The sequence below is a fragment of the Chrysoperla carnea genome, chromosome 1 (genome assembly GCF_905475395.1).
Source record: "Chrysoperla carnea chromosome 1, inChrCarn1.1, whole genome shotgun sequence".
Classification (NCBI taxonomy): Eukaryota; Metazoa; Arthropoda; class Insecta; order Neuroptera; family Chrysopidae; genus Chrysoperla; species Chrysoperla carnea.
This window is the reverse complement of record NC_058337.1, coordinates 139,058,952-139,080,900: the sequence shown is the minus strand read 5'-3', so window position 1 is coordinate 139,080,900 and position 21,949 is coordinate 139,058,952. Positions and strand designations below refer to the sequence as shown.

The 21,949-nt window shown below is 35.2% G+C and overlaps 4 protein-coding genes across 4 annotated transcripts; 1 reads left to right on the top strand and 3 right to left on the bottom strand.

Moving 5' to 3' along the window:
* Positions 1-2,897: 2,897 nt before the first annotated feature.
* LOC123296137 lies at positions 2,898-4,745 on the bottom strand. Its single transcript, XM_044877602.1, has 3 exons — positions 4,281-4,745; positions 3,012-4,226; positions 2,898-2,957 (listed from the first exon to the last, which is right to left on the bottom strand). Exons 1-3 carry the CDS (start codon positions 4,743-4,745, stop codon positions 2,898-2,900), a joined length of 1,740 nt encoding a protein of 579 aa, XP_044733537.1.
* A 2,062-nt stretch (positions 4,746-6,807) lies between these two features.
* LOC123296126 (insertion sequence IS5376 putative ATP-binding protein-like) lies at positions 6,808-7,567 on the top strand. The gene is made up of 2 exons (XM_044877591.1): positions 6,808-6,922; positions 7,173-7,567. The coding sequence occupies exons 1-2, from the start codon at positions 6,808-6,810 to the stop codon at positions 7,565-7,567; spliced, it is 510 nt and encodes a 169-aa protein (XP_044733526.1).
* A 4,173-nt stretch (positions 7,568-11,740) lies between these two features.
* On the bottom strand, positions 11,741-13,137 carry LOC123296115 (DNA gyrase subunit A). Its single transcript, XM_044877580.1, has 2 exons — positions 12,379-13,137; positions 11,741-12,334 (listed from the first exon to the last, which is right to left on the bottom strand). Exons 1-2 carry the CDS (start codon positions 13,135-13,137, stop codon positions 11,741-11,743), a joined length of 1,353 nt encoding a protein of 450 aa, XP_044733515.1.
* A 5,878-nt stretch (positions 13,138-19,015) lies between these two features.
* On the bottom strand, positions 19,016-21,320 carry LOC123296105 (lon protease-like). Its single transcript, XM_044877568.1, is given in 4 exon segments — positions 19,016-19,129; positions 19,131-20,827; positions 20,921-21,073; positions 21,266-21,320. Coding segments are annotated over 4 exon segments (2,019 nt in total).
* Between the last annotated feature and the right edge of the window lie 629 nt (positions 21,321-21,949).

The following is a 21,949-nucleotide window of genomic DNA, read 5'->3' as shown; positions in this document are numbered from 1 at the left end:
AAAAAAGTCTTCTTTTATAGTGGACCGTTTTTGTGAACATATTTGTGTTTTATAAAAAAAATAAAACATATCACATTGTAAAAATATTATTTTTATTGTAAAATTTTATCTATAACATATAAAAACAGAGTTGTATTATAATAATATTTAAAAAATATATATTTATAAATTATCGAAAATACATTATAATTATTATTCTGAAAAGTGTCCATTGTCATCATCATCATCATTATCTTTCTTCATAAGATAATTTTCAATTATTTCTTTCACTTTAACATAGTCGGATAACTCGTCTGATGTAAATACACTGTAGTAAGATTGTTCAAAAATGGATAGTCCTACAATTCCATCTTTTTGTCCAGAGTGGATATTTTTTAAAATCCAGTTCCAAATTTGTTTGTCTTCATCGTCTGACGATGGGGAAAATTTCACTTCTAAGTCCATTTGTTCTACCTTATCAATAAGGTAGTTTAAAGTTTCCGGTCGACCACATTTAATTGCCATATTAACCGATGTTTTAAAATACTTTGTTAACACATTGTTTATAGTACTTAAACTACAATTATCTTTAATCATATTAACAATACAGTTGTTATCACTATTATGATTACCAAAGTCTTGCATTTTGTATGTTTAAACTAACACTAAATTGTTTTCTACAATAATTCCACCTAACTATCAGTTTTTTTTTACACCCCCACCACTACTCTATCAATTGTTCATGCGCACTACTCTATCAATTGTTTGTACACCTATCACAATACCGAACCACTTTGAGGATCATCACAACAGCAGGACACATTTCTGAAACAACAGCAAAAATTAGCTAAATATTAAAAACAAAAAATATAAAATACTTACACTCAACAAATAATGCTATAGTGGCCCCATGGTTTTGTTTCACATGAATTGTGAGTAATGTATCGTTTTTGGTCAAATGGTGATAAGCCCACTTTCTGCTGTTTGATGGTATGTAAGCGGTGTCGCTTGGATTGGATGCTTTGCTGAACATGGTAAAAGTTACGGTTCTCAAGCAAACACCGCTTATAGTCCTCAAAAGTAAGTTTTCGGATAGCTGACTTCTTGAGACCCTTGGATCGTTTAGTCTCTTTTTTATTTTGCACCCGAATAGCATACATTTTGCTACGTAATCCGACAAATTCTAGCATAACATCACCATTATTTTCATCGGACATTAAACCCTTGACTTTCTTATTACGTAGTGGCATACCATAGATGTTGTCGGGTGCATAGTCAGCCGTATCAAAACGATTAATATCCTGTTTCATGACCTCATAGACGTCAGTATTTTTCACGCTATAAATTAGACTATCGGTGTCTGTGTATAATAACCTGACATTTGTGGGGTTGTACCGTTGGTACATGTAGTTGTAGTGGAAGTCATACACAAACGTTTTCGATATGTCTAAAATTGTGAAGCCTATGTAGATGGGTTTGTTGAAACGTATCTGTGTTTTTTTCATTTCAACAATACTGACGTCATTGTCGAGCACCATCATACTGTGAAAATTGGGATTGGCAATTAATTTCTTCACACCATGTTTTCCATCCCAATTTTTTCGTATGTACACAACCCGATGTTTCCTCACATTCTCCATGGTTTTACCGAAGATGGCATTAATCATGAGTTTGAATAATGCTTTTTCAAACTCATTTGAGGCGTTCTTGCGCATCTCGGTATTGAAATCAATATATGGTTTCAACCATGCAGATTGATCGAATTGTAACACACGGTGGTATTTTGTTACCTTAACACCGAGTTGTGTATACAGTTTTAAATTCCTGTAGTGCACGACATAGTTGGTCTTATTGTAAAGGGTTGACAGAAGATATTTTTGTTTTGATCCAGGTGGTTTCGTTGTCTCCGGACATGGCGGTAAATCGCTAAAGTTATCATGTAGATGTTGGGGTATTTCAAGGTCTACTTCTAAAATGTACCCGACTGGTGAATCATCTGCAACATCCTCGATGTTTGGTGTGTCGACCCACTTAAAATTTCCTGTTGGTAGGTATCCACACATTGCTGCACCATATAGGTTCACCACATCGTAATACATAAGGTAGACATCTTCTTGAGTTTTATCATACCCCTCTTCCATGTACTTATTGTTTGCCTTAGCATAGCGATTAGAACATTGACTTACACCGCCTCTGATTCCTTTCTCGATAAACAACAAGTCATCAATATCCGTGAACAATTCCAATTTGATATTGGTGTATTTCAACATGGCGCTCCACGTATAGCCAGGAAGTGTGTAATAGTGACTAGGATCGAGACTATAGCTATGAATACAAGTGTTACGGAAATTTTCAAAAATATCCGCAAGTAGTAACACATCAGTTTTCATATACAGGTCTGAATAATCACCTAGTGTATGTAAATTGAATGTGTTCCATACCTGTATCGCATGGTTATAATCCTCATCCGTTATGTGTTCATCTGTTAACACACTGTAGAACGCCTCCTTTGGTGGTAATTTTGTCTCTTGGAGACGTCCCCAGCTACTCATGTATTCATATGGAAATACACCTTTTCTCGTCAGCAATTGAAATTGTTCATCATTACTGACCTATAAAAAATTAAAAAACAAATTACAACCCTGTATTAAAAATTATTTATTTTTTATCATTTACCTCTTTATGTAAAATGGATTTTTTATCATTATCTAAATATGAGGCCAGATTTTCCAACTTGTCTGCGAGAAATCGGAAGGAATCAATGAATCTTAATTGAATGTCCGAGACGTGCTTTGTGAAACTGATGTACTTTTCTTTGTTGATGGGCAACACATCAACTTGACCGTCGATTTCCGTCAGCAGAGCTTCAATAATAAAATGCGAATCGTATCCACTTAAGTTGTGCATCACAACAGGTATCACCCTTGAATCTTGATAATGCAGATTACAAAATTGGTGTGCTGCTCCACGGTAGATACCTAAAATAGATTAATATAAAATTAGATGAAATTAAAAAAAAATAAATAAATTACATTACCTGTGCGATGTGAATGGTCGCGAACACGTATGGAATTGGATACGAAATCTTTATCACAAATGTGACACTTCTCTGCTGACATAAAATCCAGTTCTTGTTCGACGGTGAGCGGATACATTGGTTTAACGTGTTTTATTTTTTGCTCTAATGAGTACGCTACTTGTTCCAGTTCATGAACAAACCACTTGACACAATCAGCACCACGGTATGCCTTATAAAACGATTGGTTGGGATCATGGGTACAATGAACATAGTAACCTACACTGTAGGGTACATGTTTTTGAATATTTTTTGTATAAGACCCATGATCCATTTCCATGTCTTCATGATGTTGTGGTACCAATAACGCCTCAAAGTCAGCGTACACCATATACTCAACACGTTCCTTGCTGTTGAAATCTTTGAACTCAACGAACCGCTCGTCATCAGTTTCAGGCATTCGTACCCGCACCGCTTCTTTTTCACCACAATTTACTGAATGCTGTTGGAGTTTGACTTCTGTAGCAAAATAGTTGAGACATCGATCACATAAAAATATTTTATTCTTGTATTTTGTTACACCCGATCGACTCAACTTTGCTAAATTTTTTATCCAGCAAAAGTGGTGACTGTTCCCATTCTCCACAGCAAGTAGATGAATTTTCTTCCCCACAGTGTTCGAACTAACGCGTACAGGGAAAATTTCTAAATCACGTAGAAACGTATCTTTGTAGCCGTACACGTTAATCGATAGCTGCGGGTTCATCTTTTCAAATTTATTAATTTGATCCAGAGACATGGGGAACTTTAATCCATCACATTTTAAATGATGTTTATAGTGCGGGTACTTAGTTAAACGTTGAGGATTCCTTTCAACCGGGTAAAGTGCTGACATTATCGACCATAAAAAGCAATGTTGGTCATCATTCTGGACATTAATCACAGCCAATTTATTTTTGATGACTGGTGGTAGTTCACAAAATGTTCCAGCTGTGATCGGAGAGTACTTATTCATGTGGACTCGAATATTTATGATCATGTCAAGAGCCCAACCGCTATCGCGTTCCTGGAATTCTTCCAATTTTTTCAGCAAATAGTTTTTGACATGATCATTGTACCACTCCTGCATGTCCGTTGTCAGATACATTTCCTTGGCCGACGTTATAAATGTTTTCAAATCCTCCTCTTTGGTGGTGGGCTTAATGAAATTGCCCGTGAACATAATATACACCTGAAAAAAAATCTCATTAGACTATTTAAATTATAAATCTTAAATTTTACTTACCTTGAGGGGATGCTTCACTAGCTCACGCCGAACGTGTCTTCTAAACATTGGAAATGCCCGGTTGAAAAATATATTTGGATCTTTATAATCCAAATTGGTAATCATACCAGTCTTCACCCTGCCCTGGTGGTGGGTTTCAATTGTCTCCCAGATTAGATGTCGATTTTGTTTTTTGGTGACACCACCACCTTGCTTAACTAAATCTAATCGCAGTCGGTGAAGTTGCCGCTGGTATGATTTACAAAGTCCAATATTAGCTTCAAGACGCAGAGGATTTTCTTTCTTTAACATCAACATCTTTTTGAATAAGCGGATGTTCTGCTTATTAAGTATCATCCATCGCTCAGCTTCCTCCACCGTCTTGATGAGCCTCAACGCTCTCTCCACTTTCTTCATCATATCAGTGCTACCACCTTGAGGTACCACGTTTAGCGTCTGCATAACATTTCGTTCGTAGGTGTCCATCTTTCAAAAAATTATATTTAAGTTTCACAATAATATTTAAAAAATTTTACACTTACCGTTATATTTTCAAATACTAAGCAAAATATACGTTACCGAACGTTCAACACTAAAGTTAACTTACAACTGAGTAATATTTGTTTTTTGTATAAAATATATAGACTAAGTTTAGAATAATAAATATACCAAAAACAAAAAATAATAATAATAATAATAATAATAATAATAATAATAATAATAATAATAATAAAAATAACGTAAAAAATATATGCGGAAAAAACTAACTGAAGCAAAGGTGAATTTCAAAAGAGATACTTCAACAGCTACGTACATCACTTTTTATAGCATTACCCCCACCACTAAAAAAGTTGTAATTTGATATTTTTATAATCGTAATTCAAACTAATTATTTTTTCTTGGAATTCAGACAAGTTTAAACATGTTCAAACAAGTTTGAACATGTTCAAACAAGTTTGAACTTGTAGCAGGATGATGATATCATATTTTTCAAGGTCAAATCAATTTCAACATATTCTTGAGAATAGCTGACACGTGTAAAATTATTTTAAGATCAAAGTCCATTCAAACAAGTTTGAACATGTATTTTTATTATGTAAATTTCAAGTGTCATATTACATTGCTTAATCATAAAAAAAAAAATATTAACATCCGGTCACGTGTTTTGACACATGTAAAATTATTTCAAACAAGTTTGAACTTGTTATAAGATGATGATATCATATTTTTCAAGGTCAAATTAACATATTCTTGAAAATTGCTGACACGTGTAAAATTATTTTAAGATCAAAGTCCATTCAAACAAGTTTGAACATGTATTTTTATTATGTAAATTTCAAGTGTCATATTACATTGCTAATTCAATAAAAAAAAAAAAAAAAAAAAAAAAAAAATATTAACATCCGGTCACGTATCTTGAATTTTATCATGTATAAAGTGTCAAATTACAATATTTTTCAAGGTCAAATTAACATATTCTTGAAAATTGCTGACTAATGTCAACGTCCCGCCCCCGTTCACTCTCCGCCACTATTGGTTAAAGCCAATGACGTCATCAATGCTTAGGCAGCCATTATTCTCCTCCACCACACCTCCCGACGCCATCTTAATTTACTATTGGCCAATGCCGAGGTTTCCAACATTCACCTAGGTTTGCCCTTACGTCCCGCCCCCTGTTCACTCTCCGCCACTATTGGTTAAAGCCAACCCCCCCGTTTAGCCATTCCTCACCCCACCACACCTCCCAACGCCATCTTGATTTTTACAGCGCTACTATTGGTCAAAGCCAATGACGTCATCAATGCTTAGGCAGCCATTATTCCCCAACACCACACCTCCCGACGCCATCTTGATTTACTATTGGTCAATGACGTCATCTATCCCCTCCAACTTCCGAGGTTTCCAACATTCACCTAGGTTTGCCCTTTTTTGAAAAGTGTACCATCCAACTGTGCTGAAATCCCTGTGACTCTTCTACTCTGGGGTGGTAGATAGCAATTTCTATGAGCCTGTATATCAGAAGGAATACAAACGTTTAGCTGATCATTATGGGATTTTACTTTCTCCTTGCAGTATATATCAACCTCAAGAAAAAGGCAAAGTAGAATCAGGCATAAAGTATGTCAAAAATAATTTTTTTGCTGGACGTAAATTTCATAGATATGAAGAATTAATACACGATCTTGCCAACTGGTTAAATAAAGCAAATAACCGAATACATGGCACTTCTAAAAAAATTCCTCAGGAACTATTTGAGCAAGAAGAAAGTAATAATTTAATACCCTTACCATTAGAAACGTTTGATTTGTCATCGTGGCATAATCGAAAAGCAGCAAAAGATTGTCATATCACCATAGATAATAATTATTATTCCGTACCAGCAAAATATATATACAGTGAAGTATTGGTACAATTATCACCAAACCTTGTTCAAATATTTTCTATACAAAATGATTTAATAGCAAGACACCTTAGAGTAGATGGCAAAGGAATATTTACCACTAATCCGTCTCATTATGCCAAATATAAACGTCTATGCCCAGGTTTTATGGAATATAGCGAACATTATCAACAACAAATGCAGCAGATAGGCAATAATTGCAGTTTATTATTAGAGTTATTACAACAAACACGAGTAAATGATTGGCAACGTTGTGCTACAGGTATTATTTCTTTACGTAAGGTTTACAATGATGACTTAATAGATAAAGCCTGTCATAGAGCATTACATAACGGTATAAGTTCTTACTCTAAAATTAAGATCATCTTAAATAGTAATGCAGTAAACTTACCATTGCCAGAGTTTGGAGGTCAGAATGCAGAACTTGCTTAATGACCTACGCAGTTTTAGATTATCAGGTATAGTCAATAGCTTAAATGAAAGAATTATTTATGCTCAAAATATTAAACTAGCATTTAAAGAATTGCTTTCACTATTATGTGAAGATGAAAAATCTCACCGTAAAGATAATAATTACCATCGTCGTAAAAGTGCTGCTAAATTACCGGCCACTAAAAATTTAGAAGACTTTGATTTTCAATTCCAACCAAGTGTTGATACCAAAGTAATAAGTGATTTATCTACTTGTGATTATATTAATACTAAGAGTAATGTCATATTCATAGGTAATTCTGGAACTGGCAAAACTCATCTTGCTATTGGATTAGCATTAAAAGCTTTAACACGAGAATACTCTGTATATTTTACTACGGTCTCGGATATGCTTTATAATTTACATATTGCAAGAGCAGATAATAGCTATCACAAAAAGGTTAAATTACTCTTATCATTTGACTTGAATTCTTGATGAGTTAGGTTTTAAGCAATTACCCAAACATTCAGTAGATGATTTTTTTAATATTATTGCTAAACGATATGAAAATAAATCTACCATTATCACCACAAACAAGGATTTTGAAAGATGGAATGAAATATATAAATAATTCTTTAATTTAAACTATTGACTATACCTGATAATCTAAAGCTTCGTAGGCCCTTAAATAAGTTTAGCATTATTACCTCCAAACTCTTGTAATAGTAAGTTTACTGCATTACTATTTAAAATATTCTTAATTTTAGAGTAAGAACTTATACCATAATGTAGTGCTCTATGACAGGCTTTATCTATTAAGTCATCATTGTAAACCTTACGTAAAGAAATGATACCTCTGGCACAACGTTGCCAATCATTCACTCTTGTTTCTTGTAATGATTCTAATAATAAACTGCAATTATTCCCTATCTGCTGCATTTGTTGTTGATAATGTTCACTATATTCTATAAAACCTGGGCATAGACGTTTGTGTTTGGCATAATGAGACGGATTAGTAGTAAATATACCCTTGCCCTCTGTTCTAACATGTCTTGCTATTAAATCATTTTGTATAGAAAATATTTGAACGAGTTTTGGGGACAATTGTACCATAACATCACTGTATATATATTTTTCTGGTACAGAGTAATAATTATTATCTATGGTAATATGACAATCTTTTGCTACTTTTCGATTATGCCAAGATGACAAATCAAAAGTTTCTAATGGTAAAGGAATCAAACTACTTCTTTCCTCTTGCTCAAACAGTTCTCTAGGTATTCTCTTAGTAGTACCATGTATTCGGCTATTGGCCTTATTTAACCAATTTGCAAGACCATTTGTTAATTCTTCATATCTATCAAATTTACGACGAGCAAAAAAATTATTTTTAACGTATTTTATTCCCGACTCAACTTTGCCTTTTTCTTGAGGTTGATACACTCGACAAGGAGAAAATAAAATTCCATAATGATCGGCTAAGCACTTATATTCCTTCTGATATACTGGCTCATAAAAATTGGCATCTACCACTCCAGCTTTAAGATTATCAAGTTTTATTACTTTTGGACTACCAGCAAAATAATTAAATGCATTGATATGACATTGTATCCATGTTTGACAACTTTGATCAAACACTACTTCATAATAATCAAGGCGACTATAGCTTATAAACGCATATTAAATACATATGCTTTAACTCTACGCCCCTTAGAATTATACTGTAAGCCTATGTCACCAAAATCTACTTGTGCTTCCTCTCCTGCTACAGTATGAAAACGAATGCAACTGTTATCCTTAATTTTATATTTTTTGATATAACGGGTCAAAGAAGTATAACTGCTTGTATAACCTTGATTTTTTAACTCCTCAAAAATTCTTATGTAACTTAGATTTTTTTCTAATAACTCAATTATTTTTTCGTGCAATAAATCCAAAACTGAAGATCGTTCATAGATTGCGGGGGATTCTGTACCAGCCTCTACATAGCGGTTTATTATTTTCCGTACTGTTTTGCGGTCTGTTCTTGTTAGTTTCGCAATATTCCTTTGACTATTGCCTTGTTTATAAAGGGTGATAATTGTTGTATACATATTTATCCTTATCATTGTATCACTAGATATTTACTTGCTTAATTATCTAGTTAATATTGCACATTAACCTTATTAGGTCACACCATCTTCTCTGGTCCCTTTTTCGTGCAATTTACTGGTCCCTTTTATTTTAGCAATGACACGAAAAAGTATACCAACATAAATCGAGGATTAGTATGATTGCAGGCCTGTGTCACAAAGAGATTATAGCACCAATAATATTTGATGCAATAGTAATATTTTTGAAACATATGTACGAGATATATTCATCAAAGAATTAAGACATGGTCAGGTTGTAGTAATGGATAATATTAATTTTCATAAAAATTCAGAGGTAAAAAGGTTAATAGAATCTGTTGGATGTAGTATTTTGTTTTTACCTACTTATTCTCCCGATTTAAATCCTATTGAGCATTACTGGTTTAAGATTAAAAAGGAAATAAGAAAAAATGCCGACAAGTTTGAGCATTTTTTCGATGCTGTTTACTACTCTCTTAAAAAAGTCACTACCTTATCGCATTAAACTATCAATTACTACCGTCTAAAGCCGGTAGTTTGGTTTACGCTTGCAAAGCAGATTAAAAGCGTAAACGCTAAAACTCTGATATTCTAAAATCATCTTTTTTATGATATTCTTCTTGTTGCTCTATATACTTCTGTACTGCTTCTGAATTCACATTACCAACTGTAACAACAAAATACCCTCTAGCCCAAAGATGTTGACCCCAATATCGCTTACGAAGTAGTTCAAATTCCTGTAGCAATTTACGACTACTCTTTCCTTTAATATATTGTAACACCTTAGATATTGAGATACTCGGTGGAACTGATACTAATATATGAACATGATCAGGACTTATGCTGCCACTAATTATATCTATGTAATTAGCTGCACATATTTCCTGAATTACTTCCCTTGCTCTACTTGCTATTTGCCCAGTTAAAACTCTATACCTGTACTTTGTACAAAACACTATATGATACTTTAAATCATACAGGCTATGAGACCCTCTCCTATATTCCATCTCTTCCTCTAGTAACCTATTAGATAGATTATACTAAAGTGTTCGCCTAAAGGCGAGGGTGTTAACCCTATCCCACTTAACTACATAAATTTTAAATTAAATTTAGAAAATAGATTTTTGTAACGAAGAGATTTATACTTTTTCTACTAAAAGTCAATAAAAATTTTTTATATTACATAAAATAAAAAAATATAGGAGGTGTATGTTATTGAATATTATAGTATTTTATAGAAGTAACGTAAGCAAAAAATACATGGATACCAAATCGTCATGAGCTACGCGACTGCAAGGAGCGTGGCAATCCAGAAAAATAATAAAAAATGCTATAAGTTAGCATTTTTTACTGGATTGCTTCGTCAATTACTTCATAATTTCCTCGCAATGACGGAAAAACTGATCCACGCGGGCAATGCCTTGCGAGGAGCATAGCGACGAAGCAATCTTCGGACACTTGCATGAGATTGCCACGCTCCTTTTAGTCGCTCGCAATGACGGCAATGACGTTTTATTCACTCCCCTCTACTACCACTTCCTCTTCAAACTCGCCGTCTTCTTCATTATCATCAGAACTTTCAGCAATTAGAGAAGCAGATACAACTTTTCCCCCATCATCTAACCTAAATAAAGTGACACCACTAGTATTACGTCCTGTAATACGTACTGTTTCGAGTTTACAACGGATTAATTTACCGCTATTGATGATAAGCATTAGCTCATCATCCATTTTAACAGGTATAACGCCAACTACTAAACCGGTTTTGTCGTTAATATCCATATTGATTATACCGCTACCACCACGGTCAGTAATCCTATAACCATAAGCCGAGCTTCTTTTACCAAAGCCGTTTTCGGTTACTGTTAAAATAAACTCTTCAGAATTTGCCATTTCTAAAATAGATTCAGCAGTCAAACCCACGCCTAATTCTTCAGAATTAAATTCTTCCCCTTTAGCGATCTCAAGTCTCTTCTCCCATGATACGGATAAATAAGCGTCTCGCTCCTCACATGTAGCTTTGATACCTCTCAAGACAGTCATGGAAATCACTGAATCGACTTCGGCAAGTCTCATACCACGCACTCCATCGGAAGTACGGCTCTTAATCACACGCAACGACTCAACAGGGAATCTTAGAGCTTTACCCAATTTGGTTGCTAGTGAAATATGCTCATCCTCTTTACAAGGTTTTACATCTATTAACTTGTCATCTTCATCAAGCCTAATTGCAATCTTACCGTTTGACTGAATCTTTTTGAAATCTAATAAATCACTTCTTCTAATATTACCTTTAGCAGTCGCAAATATAATATTTAGATTATCCCCATCTTGATTTTCAGGCAGCGGCATAATATTGGTAATATGCTCATCACCTTTAAGCGGCAAGATATTAACCATAGGTCTACCTTTCCCTTGCGGATTACTTAAGATGCTTATATAGCTTTAAGCTATAAACCTGCCCGATATTCGAGAAGAATAACATTGGCGTATGAGTACTACCAACAAAAACTTGCGTGGTAATATCCTCATCACGCATTGAAAGCCCTGACCTACTCTAACCACCTCGTTTTTGAGCTCTATAACTACTAAGAGGCACACGCTTTATATAACCGCCCAGCGTTACAGTTACTACCATTTCTTCACGCTGGATTAAATCTTCTATATCTTGGTCAAACTCACCAAATTCAATCGAGGTAAGACGAGGAGTTGCAAACTCTTCTTTAACCTTAATTAACTCTTCTTTTAAAATTTCAAGTAACCTCTCACGTGAACCTAAAATATTTAAATATTCAGTAATCTCAGTGGCAAGGTTCTTTAAATCTTCCTCTAACTTATTCTTTTCCATGGCGGTTAAGCGTTGCAATCTCATCTCTAAAATTGCCTTTGCTTCGGTTTCGGTAAAGCTACATTTACCCTCTTCATTGAACATTGCCTTATGATCAACTAACTTCACAAGCGGCAGAATATTTAACGCATCCCAACTGCGTGCCATTAATTCTTGCTTAGCAGCATTCGGATCGCTTGCAGCTTTTATAATACGGATTATTTCGTCGATATTGCTAACAGCGATAGTTAGCCCCAGTAAAATATGAGCTTTATCTCTTGCTTTATTAAGTAAATATATAGTGCGGTAGTGATAACTACTTCCCTAAAGCTAACGAAAGCCGCTATTACTTCTTTTAAATTCATTACCTTAGGCAAGCCATCTTTTAGAGCAAGCATTATAACGCCAAAGCTAGTTTGAAGTTGCGTACAGGAATATATTTGGTTTAAAACTACTTCAGCAACAATATCTTTCTTTAGCTCAATATAAATTCTTATACCTTTCTTATTTGACTCATCACGTAAATCGCTTATACCCTCGATACGCTTTTCTTTAACGATTTCAGCAATCTTTTCAACAAGCCTTGCTTTATTGACCATATAAGGTATTTCGGTAATAATAATTGCTTGACGTCCGTTACCTAAATTTTCAATCTCAGCTCGCCCTCTTATAGCAATGCTACCCCTACCTGTTAAATAGGCTGATTTAATACCATTAACACCTAGAATGATCCCGCTTGTAGGGAAATCAGGACCTTTAACAACTTCTAAAAGGTCTAAAATTTCTATATCATTACTATCTACATATAAACAACAAGCATCGATAACTTCGCCAAGATTATGAGGCGGAATAATAGTTGCCATACCAACCGCAATACTACCACTTCCGTTTACTAGTAAGTTCGGGAACATAGAAGGCAGCACTGAAGGCTCTTCTTCAGAACCATCATAGTTTGGGTTAAAGCTAACAGTTTCTTTATCAATATCCTCAATCAGTTTATGGGCTACTTTTGCCATACGTGATTCGGTATACCTCATTGCCGCCGCAGCGTCACCACCTAATGAGCCGAAATTACCCTGCCCATCAACAAGCGGTAGACGCAGCGAAAAATCTTGAGCCATACGCATAACGAATCGTAAATAGCACTATCCCCGTGCGGATGGTATTTACCCATCACGTCACCGACTATTCTAGCGGATTTTCTGTAAGCTCTGTTTGCATGGTTGCCAGCTTCATGCATTGAGAAGATGATACGGCGATGTACCGGCTTTAAGCCATCTCGAACATCCGGTATTGCCCTACTTACTATGACGCTCATAGCATAGTCAAGATAAGATACTTTCATCTCATCTTCGATATTTACCGGTACTAAATTAGAAGAATTATTATCAGTCACGATTATATAGCCTTGAATTTAATGATTATTATTAATTATAGAGGTATAATTTATTTCTTTCAAGGATACTCCGTAATTTTCTTACACTAACGGAAAAATCGATCCATACATGGAAGTCTGTTTTCTAAAAGATGATATGGTAAAAATTTCTCCTTTAGAGAAACTAAAGGAGAAACCATAACTACACTAATTTTATAATGAATTATCGATGGTTTTTATGGGAACTATGAGAACCATGATTACTGCCATGCCCCCCATGGTAGAAGCAGCCTTGCTTCGCTCTTCCAGAGAAGAATCCTTGCTACGCATTGCTGCTGCTGCATGCGATAAATTATTATTGTGTTTTTCTTCATTTTTACTGTGATGATTGTTTTTATGAATGGGTCGGGTAGAAACCATAACATTTACTCCATATTTTAAATTGAAATTAGTTTCAATGCTATGGGTACCCCCACACAACCGTGCTTGCGATTTTCCTGCACGCGGCTCTTCAATGAAACATTTACTATCAAAACTAGAATTAATACATTGCATGACATACCCTAGGTGTTGGTAGTGGATTCCTCTGTAGATAATTCTGAAACTGTTCAACATTCATACTCTTTTTCTGACTGCGACGATTTATCCACTTGAATACCATCCAAAAGATCGACTTATAAAACTTAGAGAGACAGCGATAATTACCACTCACTCCAAAATAATTATAATGTCCTGTTAATTTAGATTTAAGTACTGACCACCATGCTTTAAGACACATCTTATTACGTATCTTCTGGGAGCGTTGAGAGATAAGAAATTAAGTAGAGAATTATAAGAAAGATATTTTTTAGAAGCAATTGAGTTTAAATTTAAGATAAATTTTGGTCAGTATATAAAAAATTAGTAGATATTAGAGTAGATTTTGTTCCTATCTACAGGAGTTATCGAATATTATATTAGCTAGCCGTTAAAACGGTTAATCGTTTCAAATTAAAACATATAGCATTCATAAATTCAGAGAATTGATTTTGTGCAATACCAATATATCTGACACGTTTATTATCTTCTGAGAATACTCTTTCAAAAGGTGCTCTAATTTTCGTATAATATTTATCAAGATCAAAATTATAATCTTTCATGTTATTTTTCTTTACAGCACAAAGATGCACTCCTTTCCTAGTTGCTGCATCTTTGGCAGGCTTTGTACAATATGCTTTATCTACATATGTAGCACCGGAGCGTGGCATAACATGTTTAAAACCTTTGCTATCAGTAACATTTGCAGGGGTAACTGCAACCTTATTAATCATCCCTGATTGGATATCAATGCTAACATGTTTTTTATAACCATACCAAAACTTACTACCTCCTTTACAACCAATTTTAGCTTGTTTATCATTCGCAACTTTAGCCAAAGTCTCATTATTTAGCCTGTCATATTTTTGTTTCCTCAATTCATCACGTTCTTCCCAAAGGCTAGCTTTTGAGATTAAATGAGAAGCATCTACAAATGTAAATACTTCACTCATATAACCTTGGAATCGTAATTGCTCTCTGAGTTTTGCAAATATTTTAGATAGTAAGTTAGTGCCTATTTTTTTACGTATTCTACTAAACACACTATAATCTGGCGTCTTCTCTGTAAGAGCAAAATCACAAAACCATTTACCAGCATTACTATCAGCTAAATAACGTTCTAATTCCAGGTCAGATAAGTCTTACATCAATTGTAAAAGTAAACATTTAAATAACCGCAATATCCCGTAACCTTTATAATTAGACTCAGATTTTATCGCTAATAACTCTCTTTCAACTGTTTTAAACTTAAATAAACTTTTAAATTTACGATATTGATGATCGGGGCTAACTAATTCATCTAAACTGACCATTGTTATTTGATGCTCTGACATTCCTTACTTATTTACTTTTTATCTCATTATAACCTTTTATTCGTCATATCTAAACAACCCCCTTCTTTAACCACTCCATACTTTCCTCAAGCTTTTGACAAAGATTCTCTTTACTAGTCTTATGACCCATAACGAAATACTCTTGTCTACTGTTGCCGCAATAATGCGTAAACCCAAGAAAGGTAAAAGTTTCTACTTTTTCTTTGCTTCTCTGAGCCTGTTTCCAGACTTGTCCTCCAAATTTAAGAACTCTAGTTTTATCTTCTGATACCTGTAGACTAAACTTTTCTTACCTTATATGTAGCAGTTCTAGAAAATTCTTTGCATCTTTCTCACTTTCGCAACATACTACAAGGTGAGTAGACCAAAGGAACCTCCCCTCCAGTCTCTCGCAGAACGGTGCGTAAACCTCTCAGCTTACACCGCTCCCATTATCCAAACCTTGATCCAAGGCCTAACCTCCAATGAACAAATAGTCTAGGTTCACGCTTTCGCACACACCCTAACCAATTTCTTGCTCTTTTCTTGTAACCTTGGAATCTTTTGTATTTCCTCATTACCCAACGTGTTAGAAAACGCTCCATGTTACGTAAAAATGGATAGATAGCCGATTTATAATATCGTCCATAATAATTTACCCATCCTTGTACATGTGCATTAAACATCCTCGCTACGCTAGGTCAGTAATAGTTTTATCACTTCGCAGGTGTATTCTCCAACTCCTTATCTCCTTTCTGATACGGTTTGCAGCTTGCTTACTAATTGCAGGTGTAAAGTTAACAAAAGTTTTATCATATTTATTCATTGACAATCGTGGTCTAAATGTATAGCCAAGAAAATCAAAGCTTTCATGCTCAAAAGAGCCTCCCCGATCATCATCTTTACAATACACTTTTTTCGTCTTTTCTGGATGTAGTTCAAGACCACACTCTTTTAGTCTGATCTTAATCTCCTCCAGTACTTTCTTAGCCTGCTTTTGTGAACTACAATGTGCTAAAATATCATCTGCAAAACGTTCATACCTTACTTCTGGATAGTTCCTTCTCATCCAATCATCAAATGCATGATGCATGAAAATGTTTGCCAACAAAGGACTCGCTACTCCTCCCTGAGGAGTACCAGACTTCCTTTCTATCAGTTCTCCACTCTCCAATTGTAAAGGGGCTTGAAGCCTCCGCTCCACATCAAGATGGATCCACTTTTCTTCGCTATGGAATCTTATGGCTTTCATCATTAATTGATGATCCAAACTATCGAAGAAATTCTTGATGTCCAGATCAATACACCAATCTTGCCGCCAACATCGCTGCCTTGCTACTCCAACTGCATCCAATGCCGATTTCCTAGGACGATACCCATAAGAATCTTCATGAAATTTTGGCTCCACTAATTGCTCAAGCTGGTCTTTAACCACTGCTTGTGCAATTCTATCTGCCACAGTTGGAATACCTAACAAGCGTTTGCTACCATCTGATTTTGCTATTTCTACCGCCTTTACAGGTGGAGGAAAATACGTACCAGATGACATCCGGTTCCATAACTTATAAAGGTTATCCTTTAGGTTTAATGCAAAATCTTCAATTGATTCTTCATCAACCCCATAGGTACCTTTGTTCGCTTTGCCATTATACTTTTCTTGGAAATACAAAATGGTTTTGTTTTATTCAATTTAGCTCCTCCCAATTATTATTAGTTGACTAATCAATAAAACGGATAACTCAGCCCCTTTGCTCTACTGCCTTTCAACAGCTTCATCACTACTACGAGCCAATCCGCCCCTATGTACTGCTTTGGTACTTAGATACTCATGGGTCTTCCACTTGCATCGCTCCCTTTGCATCAATACACAGGTTCCCACGTTCCACATAAGAGACTGAACCAAGTTCATGCCACCTCTATGCCGGAGACCACTTGACCAGTAAACAGGTTCCCGCCAAATTTTTCCTGAGTTAACGACTACCCCTCAGTTTTGATCGCATCTATACGCTTTCGACACTTCAGCAATGTTTTAATCGCTTCATCTCTTTGATTCTTACCTGATACCTTGCAAGGTTCCTTTTCTCTAACGCTCACCACCTTGGCTCTTAACCTCTTAACCAACGCAGCTTAGAGTGGTTTGAAGCCTCTTCCTGTAAAGCGGCTTCGGAAGGCCTACTTCCATCTCTTATATAGTTACGCACAAATTCAATTTACACTTATGGCTTCATGTAACTTCCTTTGCACTCGTGGCACACAGTCATCACAGTAGCGTATTAGCTCCATGTGTCCTTTTGCTTGTGGTTTAATTTCTTTCTTAAACCATAAGTCTAGTACATAATGAAGATAGACATTTGCAAGTAATGGACTAATCACTCCTCCTTGAGGAGTGCCTACCTCCGTTACTAACTGCTTTCCATCCTCAACTACTCCAGCTTTTAAGAATTTTCTTACTAACAACAATAAATTACGATCAACAATTTTCTCCTCTAAGCAACGTTGTAGCCAATAGTGATTAACATTATCAAAGAACCCTTTAATATCTACTTCCACAATATAATTAATCGCCTTAGTCATCACCGCTTTGTCAAATGCTCTTAATGCATCGTGACAGCTTAACTTAGGTCTAAATCCATAAGATACCTCCAAAAACTCGGCTTCATAAATCTGTTCTAAGATTTTCTTTAGCATAATTTGAACTAACTCATCTTCAACTGATGGTATACCAAGACCACGTTTCTCATTCTTACCAGCCTTTTATCTTGCTTCGCTCTTTTAGCTATTTGATTGAGTTTAACCTGCATCATTATAATAACCTCAGCGTGTTATCTTGAATGGTACTCAACCAAACGTTCTATTGCTGACCGCTTCCCCATGTACATAGCTTTCCTATGCTCCGAGTACTATCAGTCAGTCCGACTTCTTCTGTATCATTTGTCATTTCTTGCCTGTTTTGACTTGACCCGACATACTCTTGCAAGAACACAGAAGATCTCCCATGTTTACGTAAACTCCATCTCATATCATGCAACGGACTTCGACCCCGATAGAGTGAGTAATGACTTACCATTGCGTCACCATTCATGCTGCCTTCCGCACTATGAAAAACGTCGACCTCTATAATGTTGTCTATTTCGGGGCTCAACACTTCACTTGCGTTGTAGCCTGATATGTCGCTTCTATTGGCTTCATTACATTTTTCACCGCCTGTAATGCAATAGTTGCCTCTATGCTGTTGGTTAGACTTTGCATAGATCGGATTCTCACCGACTGATTTTCACGCACTTCCCTTGGCGCACTCATAATAACTTCCTTATGTTAAAAATATGTTGAACACTATTAGTAAGTTAACGTAAGATGATAAACAACCTACAGCCACAAGATACTCCTCTAAAAAAATATGTCAAGCGTTTTAATTTATTATTTTTTACAAAAATTATAGACTTTAATTTTTATGATACATTCTTAACTTAAAGTAACTTTAATTAAATATGATACTTATGCTGATGATAGATATTATTTGTGATAGTCATTCTGTCATCCCGTGGCTTGACCACGAGATCCAAACAATAATAAAAAATACTAATTTTATTAGTATTTTTAACTGGATCCCGCTACAAGCTCGCGGGATGAGAACTGGAAAACTGATCTACGCAATAAAGCCGCAATGGAATGACAGTTGTTCTAGTGAATCCCACTACAAGTGAGCTAGATGACAGAAATAACGCTGTGATAACTAGTATTCTAAGGCTTCTTCGTCAATGCATGTTCCAGTACCTGATCAATATTTGAAACAGAGATAATTTCTAGACTACTTTTTATATTCGGTGGTATGTCTTTCAAATCTTTAACATTTTTCTTCCGGAATTAGTACTGTCTTAATCCCTCCCCTACTTGCTGCTAGCAGCTTTTCCTTAAGACCGCCAATCGGTAGAACATTGCCTCGTAAAGTAACCTCACCGGTCATAGCAACAGTGCGGCGTACCGGTATTTTAGTCATCAACGAAACAATGGTGGTAAACAAAGCACAACCAGCAGACGGACCATCTTTTGGAATAGCACCAGCAGGAACGTGGATATGAACATCAAAATCTTTATAATCTTTATATTTTAAGCCGAAATCAGCCGCTCTACTTCTAAAACAGCTATATGCAGCCATTGCTGATTCTTTCATTACATCACCAAGTTTTCCGGTAGTTTTGATTTCACCTTTTCCTGGGAATGATAACGCCTCAGTAGTTAAAAGCTCGCCGCCTACCTCCGTATAAGCAAGCCCTGTGGTGCTACCTATTTGATCGTTTTTTTCAGCAAGACCAAAATTATATTTTCTAGCACCTAAAAACTCTTCTAGATTATTGCTATCTACAGAAATATGCTTAACTTTTTTATCAGCTAGAATTTGCTTTAATGCTTTTCTGGTTAATGCTCCTATTTCACGCTCTAATGACCTTACACCTGACTCTTTAGTGTAATATCTAATTAAATCTAAAATAGCATCATCGGAGATAGTAATTTCATCCTGTTTAATTTTATGCATTTTAAGCTGCTTAGGAACTAGATAATTCTTAGCAATTTGGATTTTTTCTTCTTCTACATAACCGGAAATATCGATAATTTCCATTCTATCGATTAAAGCTCTAGCTAAATTATAAGAGTTAGCAGTCGCAATAAATATTACATTTGATAAATCATATTCCACTTCTAGATAATGATCGACAAAATGGCTATTTTGTTCAGGATCTAACACCTCAAGTAATGCTGATGCAGGATCACCTCTAAAGTCCGAACCCATTTTATCTATTTCATCAAGTAACATAACAGGGTTACTTATCTTAACTTTCTTAAGCTGAGTAAGGATTTTACCAGGCATTGAGCCAAGATAAGTTTTTCTATGCCCTCTAATTTCAGCCTCATCTCGAACACTACCTAAAGCAAATTTGGTGTATTTTCTACCCATCCCTTCGGCAATAGATTTTATTAAAGATGTTTTACCAACGCCAGGAGGACCGATTAAACATAATATAGGACCTCTAATTTTACTGGAACGCTGTAATACTGCTAAGTATTCTATTATTCGCTCTTTAACTTTCTCTAAGCCAAAATGATCACGATTTAGGATTTTTTCAGCTTGGTTAATATCAATTTTACTATTATCATATTTACCCCAAGGCAGGCTAAGTAACGTCTCAAGATAATTACGTGTTACTCCGGATTCTGCTGACATCTGGTTCATAGTGCGGAGTTTTTTAAGTTCTGCTTCAGCTTTTTCTCTAGCTTCTTTTGACAGTTTTGCAGCTTTAATTTTTTTATCAAATTCAGCAAGATCTGACTTATCTTCATGAAGCTCTTTCTGAATTGCTTTCATCTGCTCGTGCAAATAATAATCACGCTGGGTTTTCTCTATTTGCTTTTTCACCCTTTGTTGCAAAGCTTGATCGGTTTCTGAATTAACTATATTGGATGTAAGGATGTTAATAATTATACTGATACGCTTAAAAGGACTTGTTTCCTCAAGTAAGCGTTGTTTTTCTTCAAGCGAAGTAATCAGATGTGAAGCTAAAATATTTATGATATTTATAAAATTAGTAGTCTCACTTATTTCTTTATTTATAGTTTCAATAATTTCTGCATTGATTTTTTTATCACTACCTGCATATTTAGCAAATAACTGCACGGCATTATCAACTAATGACCGCATATTATTAGCATCGAATATTTCTTTATCAGGGATAATTTCGTAATTTGCTTCGAATGCTTCATCACCTTTAATATTACTTATCTTTACTCTTGCTATTGCTTCTACTAAAATTTTTGCAGTAGTGTTAGGTAATTTTACTATTTGAATAACCTTAGCAAGTATGCCAATATCATAAAGCGCGTTTTTATTTGGGTTTTCTTGATAGAATTTTTTCTGCAATGTTACTAAAATATACTTACTATTAAATTCTTCAGAAATTGTAGTATTAGAGAGAGCATGCAGGGATTTTTGCCTACCTACAAATACAGGAGCAATTACACCAGGAAATACTTCTATATCTCGCAGTGCCATTAATGGCAGTGATTTTTTATTCATCAATTAAAACCTTTAAAATTTGACGGTTATTAATTATATAATATAGTATTAAGACTATTTCAAGCTACCATTATTATTTATGAATTTATTACTTCAAAATCCTAAAAATGTAGCAACTGCACATGACAGGATTAAACAATATCTGCATTTAACTCCGATGGTTCATTCCGAAAGTTTAAACGAGATGCTTGGATATGAGGTTTTTTTGAAGGTTGAATCACTACAAAAAACTAGTTCATTTAAAGTCAGAGGCGTACTAAATCATTTATTAGAATTAAAAGAACAGAGAAAGCTACCCGAAAAAATAGTTGGTTATAGCACAGGTAATCATGGAATCGGACTTGCTTATGCCGGTAAAATACTTGGTATTAAAGCAAGAATTTATTTGCCGTTAAATACTTCTCGTGTAAAACAACAAGCAGTAATTCATTATGGCGGGGAAGTTATATATACCGATACCCGGCAAGAAGCGGAAGAAAAAGCAAAACTAGACGAAATGCAAGGCTTTTACTATATGCACCCATCCGATAGCGATTCTACGGGATTCTCTATAGCGGGAGCTGGTACGTTATGTTATGAGGCTTTGCAACAGCTTGGATTTAGCC

Coding starts and splice junctions, on each gene's coding strand:
- LOC123296137 (XM_044877602.1), bottom strand. CDS start 4,745: ATGGACACCTACGAACGAAATGTTATGCAGACGCTAAACGTGGTACCT. Junction 4,227..4,280: donor TAGTGAAGCATCCCCTCAAG/GTAAGTAAAATT, acceptor ATTTTTTTTCAG/GTGTATATTATGTTCACGGG. Junction 2,958..3,011: donor ATTCACATCGCACAGGTAAT/GTAATTTATTTA, acceptor AATCTATTTTAG/GTATCTACCGTGGAGCAGCA.
- LOC123296126 (XM_044877591.1), top strand. CDS start 6,808: ATGGAATATAGCGAACATTATCAACAACAAATGCAGCAGATAGGCAAT. Junction 6,923..7,172: donor TTGGCAACGTTGTGCTACAG/GTATTATTTCTT, acceptor ATATTAAACTAG/CATTTAAAGAATTGCTTTCA.
- LOC123296115 (XM_044877580.1), bottom strand. CDS start 13,137: ATGCGTATGGCTCAAGATTTTTCGCTGCGTCTACCGCTTGTTGATGGG. Junction 12,335..12,378: donor TAAAAGATGGCTTGCCTAAG/GTAATGAATTTA, acceptor CGTTAGCTTTAG/GGAAGTAGTTATCACTACCG.